At 46.9% G+C, this 12,565-nt stretch overlaps 1 protein-coding gene across 1 annotated transcript; it reads right to left on the bottom strand.

Annotated features, from left to right (window-relative positions):
• Positions 1–4,538, bottom strand: LOC8058123 (PHD finger protein ALFIN-LIKE 8). Its single transcript, XM_002442981.2, has 5 exons — positions 4,253–4,538; positions 4,144–4,176; positions 2,261–2,489; positions 703–829; positions 1–593 (listed from the first exon to the last, which is right to left on the bottom strand). Exons 1-5 carry the CDS (start codon positions 4,362–4,364, stop codon positions 315–317), a joined length of 780 nt encoding a protein of 259 aa, XP_002443026.1. The 5' UTR covers positions 4,365–4,538; the 3' UTR covers positions 1–314.

Raw genomic sequence — 12,565 nt, forward strand, 5'->3', positions numbered from 1 at the left:
TAGTCAGGAAATGATTGGGATCTAACTTTAAAACGACTGCTTCATCACAAATGGCAAGTTGGAATCTAAACCACACAACTCAGTAGACTACAGAACATAGATGCTTGAGGGCCACACAAACTACAACAGTTTACAGTTGGTCAGTACTCGTAATTACTGACACTAGATTTAGAGGCATCTCAAGCACCAAAGTATCCAAACAAAGTACTCAAATCTATTAGCTGCCCTACCCGAAAGATTCAGCTTACAACTCTCGTCAAAGGCTCCTTAGTTCTTGGAGCATCGTCGGCAATCCAGATCTACCATAGATATAATCAAGCCTTGGCCCTCTTGCTTCCTGTGCAGGAAGGGCACTTATACTGCTTGATGTGCTCCGCTTTAGCCGGGGTGATCTTGACACACTTGCCGTGGAACCATGTCTCACATAAGTCACAGCAGATCCAGAAGTCGTCATAACCTAGGCCACATGCGCCGCACAGCGCAGTCTCATGGTCTTCCTGTGGTTCCCCTTCCTCCCCTTCACTCTCCTCCTCGTCCTTTGGAGGTGGCATCTTTGGGACCCTTGAGTTGTTGGGTTCCGCCTGGCGCGAGGGCTGTGTATTCATCAAATGTTCGGCGTCAGCCATCAAAGGAGAATCATGGAGTTAGGCGGCTGGTTGTCATGTCAAACAATATAGCTACGTGATAAAAAAAACTATATACCTTTGAGCCAGATTTGTTAGTCTTATTGTTGCTTTTATGAGTTTTTTCTTTGGGCTCTTTCTTAGCAGTTCCTGTGACAACCTCATATATGCTGGGAAGGTTATTGATCATGGTGAAGAGACGTTTCCTGCAAGGCAACCACCAGAAGGTGACTCCATCAGACTGCTTTAATTATACAAAGAAAATTTAGTCCCACAAGGCTTTGACCAAAATCTAATAATCTATAATATGGAATTCAGGAGACATCAGGAACAAGAATTTGACATTAAACATATATAAAATATGATGCAAAAGGTAAGACAGTGCTAAAGTAACAATGGAATACAGCATGTTACTGTCAAACACATGAAAACACTTCAGTATGGTATTTTAAGGCCATTCTTAAAAGGCTTAGGCAAACTTGATGCCAACTAATTGGTCCTAAACTTTTTATGGAACAAGGGTCAAACAAGAGAAAATAACCAGCATTATTTAAACCACTATTGCATCTAATAGATTTAATCCAAAACAATGTAGCAGCCAATGCTACTATTCCTAATGATGAATATGCAAACTGCTTTGTTTACAAAACATCTGATCTTCAATCATGCATTGAATGCTCCAGCTGACACATACTTTACTTAATCAATAACAATAGAGGCGTAGTAGCACCCAGAAGATGAAGAATGTAGCACAACACTAGTATAGAGATAACGCAGAAGTAACTGGACACATGAAATGCTCATATTCTAAGCTTCAACAACAGAAAGAAAAAAGTAAGACCTCAAAAGCGACACTACACCAAAATATCTGACAGCTGCCACTATATGACATCAACTAGAATAAGGATTCTGTAGTTGTAAGTTGACTGCTCAACAACATTAGCAGCAGATGGAATGTGCAATTGTTCCATGAAAAAGATGTGCAACTAGTAATCTCCCACCCAGTGGACAATGGGGCATATTTCCCAGTCATATTGTTGGAAAAAAATACCAGTTTGGGAGGAAGGGGGTTATGAAATCAAATACCATTTTCCATCTTCTTCGTTCTCTCTTATCACTATACCCATCACTTTCTACTCGCTTCTCAATCAAAACTCACTTTGGATTTTGATAAGAATAATATAGTGATTGCATTTTGGTTTTGAAAATTGAAAAAAAAAAGAAACTTGGCCAGTAGGGAAAGACCACGCCCACAGTATTGCTTGGAAGAAGAAACTTAGTATTCAACTGACCAAGAAACCCCCGAAACCTGACAGTATAGACCCTATAGCACCACACCGTAACCTAGGCTGACGGCTGCCACAGTTACCATAGGTCAGCGCCAGCGAGGGATGTTTTTAAACCAACCCTGAAATTTGCTCCCACGGGAGTCAATTCCAGGCACTGGAGGTGCTTACTCAGAATCACAAACGCTAGGCTATGAAACGTTTCACAAAAAGAAAATGTAAATGAATACTCCTGGGAAACAATAACTGGTTCTTAAACTATGAGATACTTGAGGGAGATCTATTGGCAAGAAACATTTATAGACAGTGAAACAGAAAAAATCTTATATTAGAATAAAACAAATGGAATACCTGGCTTCCTTGTCAAATCCAAACCTTGCTCCAAAATAAAATGCAACAGACATTAGCCAAGAATCACTATGCACTGCAACAAGTGATAGCCAATCTTTTTCATTCATTCCATCACGAGCAAAATTAATTCCCAGAGCTGGCTCTGGGAGTTCAGGAGGGACCTCCTCAGCAGGCAAGTTCACTTCCCAAGTCTCATTGGGAAGTCCATATAAACATAGGTTCTCCTTCTCTGCGCAAACAAAAGAAAATAATATCTCAAAATAAAGGTACTTGCGTTGTTTCAGGCTCTATAACCTAAAATAGTTCACTTTAAACAAAAATGAATCAAGAGACATAAAGCTAGACTCTGTAAACACAATAAAAACAGGATGAACAGGAGAAACTAAATTGACCATATGACATTAAGCATTCCATCTCTCCTATGCGTTCTTAAAAAAAAATATAGATCGAACATTCCATGAAAAAGGGAAAGGGACACAAAAGGGCAGACTTTTTTTTACCAAAAGCATGAAAAAGAGGGACTATGACTAGATATGAATAAATCAGTTCCATATCAACCACCAATAAAAAGACTATTGCCCATGGACACTGATTGCCTTTCCCACCCACAACTTTTGATCAGTACTGAGCAACTAATCTTGCATTTCCAGTGACACCTCTTTGCACCAACTTCCTGTGCTAAGCATCTAATAATGTTGGCAATTTAATGTGGTACAGATACAGATTTTGAACCCACGCATCTGCCGGAAACAAAATCATAAATGTGACATTAATTAATAACCAACATACTCCCTCCGCCCCAAAACAAATCAGAGTGTAGCTAAGTATACTTATCTAGACAAAGCTTTCAGGTCTTTATCCACAATTATAAGCGACCAGGGTACATGAATTTGTTTGCCAACTTCTGTCACCATCGATTTAGGTGGGCATTGACAAAGTGGGAAATAAGGGAGTGTTGAATCAGGTGGAAAGGAAGTGTTCGCAATTGCCCAAAACCGAGTTTAGTTCCAAAATATTTTGCAAAATCGATACAGTAGCTTTTTCGTTTGTATTTGATAAATATTGTCCGACTAACTAGGCTCAAAAGATTCGTCTCGTCAATTTCGACCAAACTGTGTAATTAGTTTTTATTTCTGTCTATATTTAATACTTAATGTATGTGTCTAAAGATTCGATGTGACAGGGAATTTAAAAAATTTTGTAAAATTTTTTTTGGAAGTAAACAAGGTCCCGAAAGGAAACCAAAGTGTTGACTTGGATCAGGAAAAAAGAAATGCTATCCTGACACTCCCACTACCAGACATCATCAGTGACGAAACATCCCGAAAATGCCCCTCGTACAGTTGCGGGAGAGGTCGTTGTCCGGGAGCATAACAGTAAATCGACAGGCGCACGACTTTTCACGATGACTGGCCGGCCGTGCGGTCGACCAGCTCATCAGAAGATAAGGATTCCCTCTTCCCTCTTCCCCCGTCCGCCTTTCCGCTTTCCCACCCCAAGATGAACAGCACAAGAACGTCGCGAAACCGAAAGCAAAGCTCAGCGGCTGTCACCAGCAAGGAATTCCGGCAGCGGCCAAATAGCCTTCCCATGGCGCACCAGAACCGATGAATGGGCGGAGGAACAACGCCGTATGTAAATTAATAACAAGTGGGAAAAAAAACTCGAAAATCAGCGGAGTAACCGCAGCCCCCACCCCCAGATCGGCTTTTTGGAGAGAGAGAGAGAGAGAGAGAGAGCGCTATCCGTAACTGCAAAGCGAACACGCTCCAAATCCGTCTAGTAAATAAAACATCTGAATCCGCACCCTCCAAAAACCAAAACCCTAGGAATCCCAAGCCGGATCGGCGGGGAGCATAGCAGAGCAGAGCAGGCAGGCTCACCTGGGTCGCACATGACGTAGAACTTCTCCACATCTGCAGCAGCGAAAGCAGTCGTCGTCAGCACAGAGGTCGGAGCCAGATGAGAGAGGAACGCAGGAGATAGCATTACCGGTGGTGAGCGCCCTGATCAGGCCGGCCTGGCGCGCGCGGTAGTCCCGGAAGACGTCCTCCGGCGAGCGCGGCACCGGCGGCGTGCCCGGGAAGGCGGCTCCTCCGTCCATTCGTCCCCGCCGGAGCTTGGTCAGGGCGCGGGGCGTAGGGTTTTGGGAGGGAGGCGCAGGGGAGAGCTGGGGACGGCGAGCGGAGTCGATTGGAAGGAAATTGGGAAGCGTCGGCGCTGAGATAGAGAAGACTTCTCTCGGTCTCGTCTCGTCTCGGAGAAAGAAAAAAGAGCCCTCCTGCAGTCCTGTCCTGCGTTTTGTTCACACGCGCGCAGGCGCAGCCGCGGGGCGCAGTCGCGGGCCTTCCAATGCGTCCGATAATTTGTGGGCCTTTTTGGCACGGCACTGACCCCGCGGCCCATGGAAAGCTAGTGTGGGTTTTTATTCCTCAGCTCAAATTTATTTACCATCAGTAAATATTTTTTTTTCTAAAACAAAACCAAGATATCACTAATGTTCTTTCCCACACATGTTATATAACTCCACAATAATAAAATGTATCACTTACGTCATGATGATAAACAAATGATAAAAGATTTAACATGAAGATCATATATAAGTTTTTTTTTTGAAAAAAGGATCATATATAAGTTACTTTAAAGGATAAGTGAATTTATTTATAGAATATATTATTTTGATTTAGTTAATGTTATGATAAAGTGTAGGTAGGTTAAATAACATGTCAAGCTGTAGCAAACCACCGCTACGTTTACTTGCCTCGAAACAGCGATGTAAAAGCATGAGCTAAGAACAATCCAAAGGTACACCACATGTTCAAACATCATCACCTTATGAAAATAAACTCAGTTAAACATTCATAAATGACACATAAACAGCTTATGGCCTATGCCATCACTTTCCTCAAGAGAGCAACCACAAACAATAAATAGCAACAACTCCGCTTCACATTTTTTTTACTACGGACTAATTAGTCAAACAAAAAATGTGAAACTTTATCAGAATAGATAAAACAACACGACTTACATCTTTCATATTCTTTAGTGGGAAACTACGTTTATTGCTTCAGCATGCATTTTCCTTGTGTGACATTTATCTTCCTAGATTAGCTATAGGTTAGTTGATAGGATTAGCTCTAGACTGCAAAATTCTTTGTGTGTTGAGGGTAAATAACCAGAAGTGCACGTCTTGCGAAAGTAATTTATGTTCTTTCTATAGAGGTAGTTTAGGGCCTACTTGGTTCATTTCCAAAATATACTAAGCCAAGATTTTGGCAAGCCATGATTTTGGCTAGTATTTGGTTGGCTCCCAAAACTTGCCAACTTCTCACATTTAGATTGCCAAATCTTTGGCAACTTTTTTACCCAAATTTTGGTTGCCAAATCTTTGGCATGGCAAAATTTGGTTGCGAAGCAAGCAGGCTCTTAATTTGAGCTGCGCCCTAGGATTTTAAGTTTCGATTAGACACCGTATCCACCCCTCGAGTGTTTACAGGACCTTTCAGTCATAGATATGTTAGTGACGATTTTCATATAGAAGTATCACAAGTATTGTGAGGTCGAGAAAGGTGAAAAAACAACAACACGTAGTGAAATAGAATGTGAAATTATGTTGGGCTCTCAAGTCATTGGACGGAAAAGTGATATCTAACCATGGGTCTTTGGAAGAATGAGTCGATGACTCGTAGGCAGTGGCTTGTCTAAGAGAATGAAACCCATCAAAGTCATAGCAAAAGCCAGTCTTCGTAGGGAAATTGTCACCGCTTATGGACCGGAACCTAGTCCATGACCAGGATAAAGCTTGAATGAAACTAAATAGAGATCTAAACCAAATGATGTTCAAGAATCCATGGATGAATTGTGATTAGGGGGTGAAATGCCACTCAACCCATAGTTGACTACATTAAGGGGTTATAAAAGAAACAAAACTAAAATATTTACCTTTTAGAAAATTCGAAAGAAGGATACAAGTCTATCCATACTTCATTCTTTTGAATGTGGGAGAAAAGATTAAACTGATTATTGATCAAAATTAGTGTTTGGAAATTAGGTAATTAACTTCTTCTACTTAATCTAAGAAGAAACTGAATTGGTCTTTGAGAAATTGAATTAAGTTAAGATAGAGCTGTGGGGGTATAAACCCCTATACCCTCACGGCTAGACTTGGGCCAGGAGGCTTGGCCCATTACGAGACAAGTTCGATGCTTGATCCGACTGCTCGGGGTTTCGCGCAAGGAAACAAGACGTGGAGATCAAGCAGGATTCTAGTCGGTTAGAATAGGAATTGATATCGAATTATCTATGGCAATTGTAACCGACTAGGATTAGTTTCCAGATCTGTAACCCTGCCCTCCGGACTATATAAGGAGGGGCAAGGGACCCCCCTGGGACACATTATTCTCTCAATCCAATACAATCAGACACAGGACGTAGGTGTTACGCCCACGCGGCAGCCGAACCTGGATAAAAAGCTTGTCCGTGTCTTGCGTCACCATCGAGTTCGTAGTTTGCGCATCGTCTACCGACAAACTACTACCGTGGGCATACCCCAAGGTAGACTGCCGACTAGCTTTCGTCGACAGTGGCGCGCCAGGTAGGGGGTGTGCGTACAGCTTTTCCGGCGAACAAGATGGTCATCGTTCCAGCTTCCGCGGCCGTGCGTGAAGGCCTCACGTTCACCGTCGGCCAGATTACGTGGACAACTCGCGGCGGTGGCCTCACGACCACGGTTTCGGAAGAAACCCAGATCAAATCTGGGATGACGGCAGCATCGGCTCCGACCACGCAGACACTGGCACCGAGCACCCGACCACCGCTTCCGCGCTACAAGGGAAAGAAGGTTGACGGCTCGGACCTTCTCCGAGCTCTTGATCGCGCCGATCTCAAGCTTCTCGAAGCTTCCCGACTAGTAGATGGGATCTCACGTCAGCCTGATCAAGCCGCGCCAACGGATTTTTTCAACTCCTACCGGCCAACTCGTGTCGTCACACACGAACGGCTGGGAACGTCTCTGACGATAACCTCCACCCCCTCAGGACGATTCGTCAAACTCGAGGCTGATCCAGATCAAGGTTATCCTTACGGGCTGAACAACTCGGCCGCTCTCTACTCACGGCACATCCAATCCCTTTTTAACGAGGCTGGTTGGTTGCCAAAATGGAGCGGTCGACCAGCTCGTCACTACGTTAACATGGTGACGATCCGAGAACTACGGGACGGCCAGGCTTCCAGCACAAACTCCAGCACTGGGTCCGTTCCCACTGAAGTCATAAACTCCGAGGACGAGGACTACGACCTGGATTTACCACCGTATCCTCCGGGTTTCTCTCGCTTCCCGGTCTTTCCACCCCGGCGAGGAGACCTCGTCTTCAATGTCAGCGGCGATGAGCCGGTCGTTGATGGAGAAACAGACGAGCAGAGGCAGCTCCGCGAGCAGCACAATGCCGACCGCGCCCGACGACGCGCGGACGAGGAGCGCCAACTCCCGCCGCATAATCTCACCGATGCTTTCGACATGGTCGGGGATCAGCAAGTCTACAAAACGCCAAGCGCTAACGTGGCTGTTGCCATGGCCAACTTAGATCGACTCCCTGATACTCCCGAATGCCAGGGCGTCCGATCCAGCATACGCACGCATCTGATCGCCGCGATGGGACAGACAGCCACTCTGCTCAAAAGAGTCCAAGCTATTTCCTATGTAGAGGTCTCCTCCGACCAGACCCATCGCAGCCGGACCTCATCACAACCCAGCGGGCACCACCGCAGCCGTTCCCCCAACAATCATCGAAAAGATTCACGGCGTGACGATGGCGGTCGGGACGCTGGCGGCTACCGCGAGCAGAATCGCGGGCGTGGTCAGGAAGTAAACCAGCACGGGGATCTTCGATACAACATCCCCCCCCAAAGACGCCCGGGACCGCATCAACAGGCGCGCCACGGAGAGAGCAGTTCACGAAAACCTGCGTCGTATTGAGTACGATGCAACGCACGGCCCCCCGGGCCTGAGACAGTTCTCCTCACACCTCCGCTAGGTCGTGTGGCCCCGCAATTTCAAGCTCGAGAAACTCAAAAAATACGACGGCAAGGAAAACCCAGAGAACTGGATCACTCTATACGAGATCGCCGTCCGGTCAGCAGCAGGAGATGAGCACGTCATGGCCAACTACTTCCCAGTCGTCCTTGACCAGGCTGGTCACCAATGGCTCCTAGGCCTGCCCGAGGACTCTTTCGACTCCTAGGAAGAACTACGCCAAGCATTCATCGACAATTTCATCGCTACCTGCGAACAACCTGGGAACAAGTACGACCTCGAAAGGATACGGGACAGGAAAAACGAGCCTCTGCGCGATTACATCCGACGATTCTCGGATATGCGCCTTAAGATCCTGAAAATTTCCCACAACGAGGCCATATCTGCTTTCATCAAGGGGCTGCGCTTCCACGAAGCACTGAGGAACAAGCTGCTGCGCAAAAGGCCAACAACGATGGTCGAGCTCCTTGCCACGGCTAAAAATTACGCCGACGCCGACGACGCAGAAAAACTCATCTGGGACGATGCGAGAGGTCCCGACCAGCCCCCTCGACGAGACGACAGTCGAGGTCGTTTCGACAACAGGAATCATCGTCGCCCCGACAACCGGGACCACAGAGAAGGCTGGGACAGGCGGCGTGACAATCGCGATGACTTCAGAGGCAAGCGCTCTCGCGACCACGACCACGAGGTGAATACGGTCAAGCGTCCCAATGGGCGGCGAGACTACCAAGAAGACTACAACAAGACGTTGAAGGGGCCATGCCAACTGCACCCAAAATCCAACCACACGATGGAGGAATGTCGCGTCCTAAAAAGCATCTATACGCGGCGGGCTGCTCAAGACGACCCCGCCAAGAAAAACGGGAAACAGGACGGGCGCGATCATGAAGACGAGGACGAAGACCAGGATAGAGACCCACGACACCAGTATGTCAGTCCTACCGACGTGGTCCACTCCATCTTCGGGGGCAAGGTCTCCATCGAGTCTAAGCGAGAAAGAAAGCTCTTAAAGAGAGCCTGCCTCAACATAGACAACACGGATGGCCTGATCGCCGATCCGAAATTCCCTCCCTGGTCGCACAGGGAGATCTCCTTGAGCAGGAAGGATCAGTGGGCTGCTATCCCAGAGCTAGGATGTTTCCCCCTAATCCTGGATCCTTGCATTAATAGCATCAGATTCGAGCGCGTGCTCGTCGACGGGGGAAGCTCCATCGACATCCTCTTCCGCAATAGCCTGCCTGCTCTCAAGATAACCCCGGCACAGCTAAAGCCCTACGACGCTCAATTCTAGGGAGTCTTGCAAGGGCAAAGCTCAGTACCCCTCGGACAGATAACACTGCCTGTCCAGTTCGGAACATCCGATCACTTTCGAACAGAGTTCGTCAACTTTGTGGTCGCCGACTTTGATGGGACCTACCACGTGATACTGGGCCGACCATCGCTGACAAAGTTCATGGCGATCCCACACTACTCGTACCTGGTCCTTAAAATGCCCACAGAGAAGGGCGTTCTAACTGTCAGGGGCAATGTCTACACCGCATACACTTGCGAGGAGGAAAGCTTCAAGATCACCGAAGCAATTGACTTTTCAATTCGCATGGCAGAAACAGCAGCCCAAGCTGCACAGCTCCGTCCCGACCAGCTCCGACTACCCGAGCAGGATACCGCCAGGAAGAATTCAAAGTCTAGGGAATACAAGGAAGTACAGCTGGTCGAAGGCAGCTCCGAGAAGACGGCCCTCATTGGGGCCAACTTGGATCCTAAATAGGAAGACGCGCTCGTCAGGTTTCTAAGGGACAACGTGAGCGTTTTCGCATGGAAACCCGCAGACATGCCCGACGTCCCACGAAACCTGATCGAGCACTCCTTAAATGTCTCGAAGACCACAAGACCCATCAAGCAAAAGCTGCGACGGTTCGCTCGTGACAAAAAGGAGGCTATTAGAACAGAAATAACACGGCTTCTAGCAGCCGGATTTATAAAAGAAGTGTATCATCCCGATTGGCTCGCCAATCCGGTTCTTGTACGCAAAAAGAATAATGAATGGAGAATGTGCGTTGATTACACTGATCTCAATAAACACTGTCCTAAAGATCCTTTTGGTCTCCCTCACATCGACGAGGTGGTCGACTCAACGGCTGGATGCGAACTCCTCTCTTTTCTAGACTGCTACTCTGGTTATCACCAGATCTCGCTAAAGGAAGATGATCAGATCAAAACGTCTTTCATTACTCCTTTCGGCGCATACTGCAACACGACCATGTCCTTTGGACTCAAAAACGCCGGAGCCACCTATCAATGGGCCATCCAGCAATGCCTCCATGACGAGATTCGTGATGACCTCGTCGAGGCTTATGTAGACGACGTCGTCGTCAAAACAAGGGATGCAAGCACCCTAATCGACAACTTAGACCAAACCTTTAAGGCACTAAACAAGTACAAGTGGAAGCTTAACCCCAAAAAGTGCATCTTTGGGGTCCCTTCTGGTCTACTACTCGACAACGTCGTCAGCCGCGATGGCATACGACCGAATCCTTCAAAAGTAAAAGCAGTGCTCGACATGCGACCACCTAAGAATGTCAAGGATATTCAGAAGCTCACCGGATGTATGGCCGCTCTCAGCCGCTTTATCTCAAGACTAGGAGAAAAAGGCCTCCCTTTCTTCAAACTCTTGAAGGCGTCGGAAAAATTCTCCTGGACGGAGGAAGCTGACGCTGCGTTCACCCAGCTCAAGACTTTCCTCACCTCACCGCCTGTTCTCACAGCGCCTCAGCCCAATGAAGACCTACTCCGTTACATTGCAGCAACCGACAGGGTTGTCTCCACGGCAATAGTGGTCGAGCGAGACGATCCAGGCCACGTCTACAAGGTCCAGAGACCCGTTTATTTCATAAGCGAAGTCTTAAACGAGTCCAAGGCCAGATACCCACAAATACAGAAGCTCATATACGCCATTCTAATAACGTCGAGGAAGCTAAAGCACTACTTCGACGACCATCGGGTCTTGGTAACCACCAGTTTCCCTCTTGGGGATATCCTGCGCAATAAATATGCCAACGACAGAATTGTAAAATGGTCAATGGAATTATGCCCATTCTCCCTGGATTTCCAGAGCCGCACCACAGTCAAGTCTCAGGCCCTGGTCGATTTCATCGCAGAGTGGACGGATCTCAACGAGCCTCCTGTTTCCGACGTCTCCGACCACTGGTCAATGTTCTTCGACGGGTCCTTGAACATCAACGGCGCCGGCGCTAGGATATTTTTCGTGTCGCCTAACAAGGACAAACTGCGCTACGTCCTTAGGATCCTCTTTCCGCGTCAAACAACGTCGCTGAGTACGAAGCATGCCTGCTATTGACGGTTCTTAAGTATCAATTTTAATTATCAAATAAACAAGAGAATGGACCAATATGCAACCATCACCTAGAATTAGGGTTTGATCTGACAGAATTCCATGAGTTTTGTTGTTTATCTATTTCTGCAGGGGGTTATCAGGAAATAAGGAAGAAAGGCCCACATGTCGGGATTACATAGAGATATCAACGCATCGCACAATTTTACATCATCTAGAAGACTCCAGAAGCCACGAGACCGAAGCGGAGGCAAAACTGGGCCAGGCCCAGGGCGCCCGCCCCCCTGCTGGAGCCAATTCAGGACTCCTTCGCTCGGGATATTCCACCGACCTATTGGATCGAGAAAAACATAGTACCACCTCGGCTATCGACCCAAAAACGCATAGAAGGGGAGGACTATATAAGCAAGGCCCCCCTGGCCCCTGGAGAAGACATGAAGAAATTATCATAGAGACTGAGGGGTGCCCTCGAAGGAAAACCTCTTCTCTAATTAATATTTCTTTTTAGGCTTAGCAATCAATGTAAGGTAGAAATAGATCTTCTAGTTTCTACTAGATTGAGAGAGATAGAGTGGAGGAAGCCCGGCCTGTCGGTGTCTACTCCAAGCTTGTACCTGCGGGATCAAGTTCTCCTAACCCGAAGCTTGCTCCTAGGATTCTTCAGTAATTCGACTTCTAAATTCTAGTAAGTTCTTGTTTTATTGTTCTTATGGTTTATGAGTTTACTTTAATCTCTTCGCGTAGAGTTTAGAGTAATCATTGCTGGCGTAAACATGGTGTTTAGGCTGGGGTACTCATAGATATTCCCTGACTAGCTGGACCGTGGTAGTAGTGAGGAACGTGACAATTCCGAGCTACCTTTGTAGATCACATCTCGTTAGCAGGAAGGATAGGGTTTATAGGTGCGGGTTGAACATCC

This window comes from Sorghum bicolor, chromosome 8, assembly GCF_000003195.3.
Source record: "Sorghum bicolor cultivar BTx623 chromosome 8, Sorghum_bicolor_NCBIv3, whole genome shotgun sequence".
Classification (NCBI taxonomy): domain Eukaryota; kingdom Viridiplantae; phylum Streptophyta; class Magnoliopsida; order Poales; family Poaceae; genus Sorghum; species Sorghum bicolor.

What these genes read in the sequence shown, in the direction of transcription:
- LOC8058123 (XM_002442981.2), bottom strand. Translation starts at nt 4,364, where the DNA reads ATGGACGGAGGAGCCGCCTTCCCGGGCACGCCGCCGGTGCCGCGCTCG. An exon ending in CTACGTCATGTGCGACCCAG is followed by an intron (nt 2,490 to 4,143) that starts GTGAGCCTGCCT and finishes TTGTTTGCGCAG; the next exon opens with AGAAGGAGAACCTATGTTTA. An exon ending in CTAACAAATCTGGCTCAAAG is followed by an intron (nt 594 to 702) that starts GTATATAGTTTT and finishes ATGAATACACAG; the next exon opens with CCCTCGCGCCAGGCGGAACC.